This window comes from Parus major, chromosome 9 (genome assembly GCF_001522545.3).
Source record: "Parus major isolate Abel chromosome 9, Parus_major1.1, whole genome shotgun sequence".
NCBI classification, from domain to species: Eukaryota; Metazoa; Chordata; class Aves; order Passeriformes; family Paridae; genus Parus; species Parus major.
In genome coordinates, this window is record NC_031778.1 from 219,711 (window position 1) to 221,114 (window position 1,404).

The following is a 1,404-nucleotide window of genomic DNA, read 5'->3' on the forward strand; positions in this document are numbered from 1 at the left end:
AGTGTTTTTATACACAGCAATAGGACTACAGGGAGAAAACATACCAAAATAACATAACTATATATCTATAAAAACTTCTCTTAACATACATATAATATTCATCCCATAATTATGAGAGCCAACCATTGCATTACCCATCTATAACACCTGTACAGAAGCAGCTCATCTGCTGGTCAGACTTTTAGAGAAGTCTCCTCAGGCTTCTCCCTTCCTCTTCCACCTACACACTGGATGTGAAAAAAGATCACAGAAACCTGCCACCAAATGGAGCAAAATTACTTCTGGACATCAGGACAAGGAGATCTCTGCTCAGACACCATTAGTTGTGGGCAAAAAGCACTCGGTGTGGGCTACAAGAGAGACAAGTGTGTGTCTGGGGCCACTGGGGCAAGGAAGTTGGCATCAGTGTGAAGGTGCACTTGTGAAGGCCATGGGCAGAATAAAGAGAAAATACAACACTGTGTGTCCACAGGGGTGAGAGGGACAGGAAAGAAGAACTCCAAAGTGCTGTCTGGTGAAATGTGTCGTGTTCCAGAGAACAAGGAAACTTTGCAGAGGTAGGGACAGCATATCTTACCTGCTCTAGCATACTCCTGAGGTCAGCGTTGAATTATTACTTTGTATTCTCTTCTCTCAGGATTGCAACTATGCACTGCAGATATTCCAGGCTCTTCTCTGAGAGTCAGGACAGCTGTTCTCATCCTGTAATGGCCTGCTGGATATTCAGAAAATATTATGTGAGCTGGTGCCACGTGAACATTAGAAGGGCATTCAAAACAACATATCAGGGGGAGTGACTGGACCAGGAATGGTCAGTGCTATGCTATTTGTCCTCCAAGAGACACCAAGAGGAGCAGTGCCAGGACAGAAGAGGCACCGCGGGTGGGGTGGTGAGGGGGTGACAGGATAAGAGGCACCGATGGGATGGGCGAGACCGGAGGAGCCAGCGGGGCTCAGCGCGGAGGGACGAAGAGGCAGCGGGCGGGCGCTGTCGGTAAGGAAGGGGGTTAGACAGGGACGTCCCGAGGCCAGCGGACGTTTCCCGGTGGTTGCCGGGGTCGCGGCCCGCCTGTGTTGTTGTAACGGCCGCGATGGCGGCGCGGCCGCCGCTGCCCGACTCGGTGCTGGTGCAGGTCTTGGCGCTGCTGCCGCTGCGGGACCGCCTGCGAGCGGCCAGGTAGGGTCACCCCGGGCGGGACCGGCCGCCTGCCGCCTCCCCGCCCCGGCGCTGACGGCCGATCGCCTCCCCGCAGGGTCTGCCGGCGGTGGCAGCAGCTGGCGCAGGACCGAGCGGTCTGGACACATGTGGATTTGAGCCCTCACCGGGTACGGGCCGCCTGTCCGCACCGCGGGGCAGGGCACGGACGGAGTCCGCCGTGGGCAGGAGGGATGGGGGGAGGCGAG

At 55.8% G+C, this 1,404-nt stretch overlaps 1 protein-coding gene across 1 annotated transcript in view; it reads left to right on the forward strand.

Annotated features, from left to right (window-relative positions):
• Nucleotides 1-743: 743 nt before the first annotated feature.
• The window catches only part of FBXL12 (F-box and leucine rich repeat protein 12), a 2,572-nt gene continuing 1,911 nt past the window's right edge, over nucleotides 744-1,404 (forward strand). Inside the window, exons 1-2 of the mRNA XM_015637240.3 lie at nucleotides 744-1,177; nucleotides 1,254-1,326. Coding sequence (XP_015492726.1) covers nucleotides 1,092-1,177; nucleotides 1,254-1,326 — 159 coding nt within the window. The 5' untranslated portion in view covers nucleotides 744-1,091. The remainder of the gene's footprint in view (nucleotides 1,178-1,253; nucleotides 1,327-1,404) is intronic.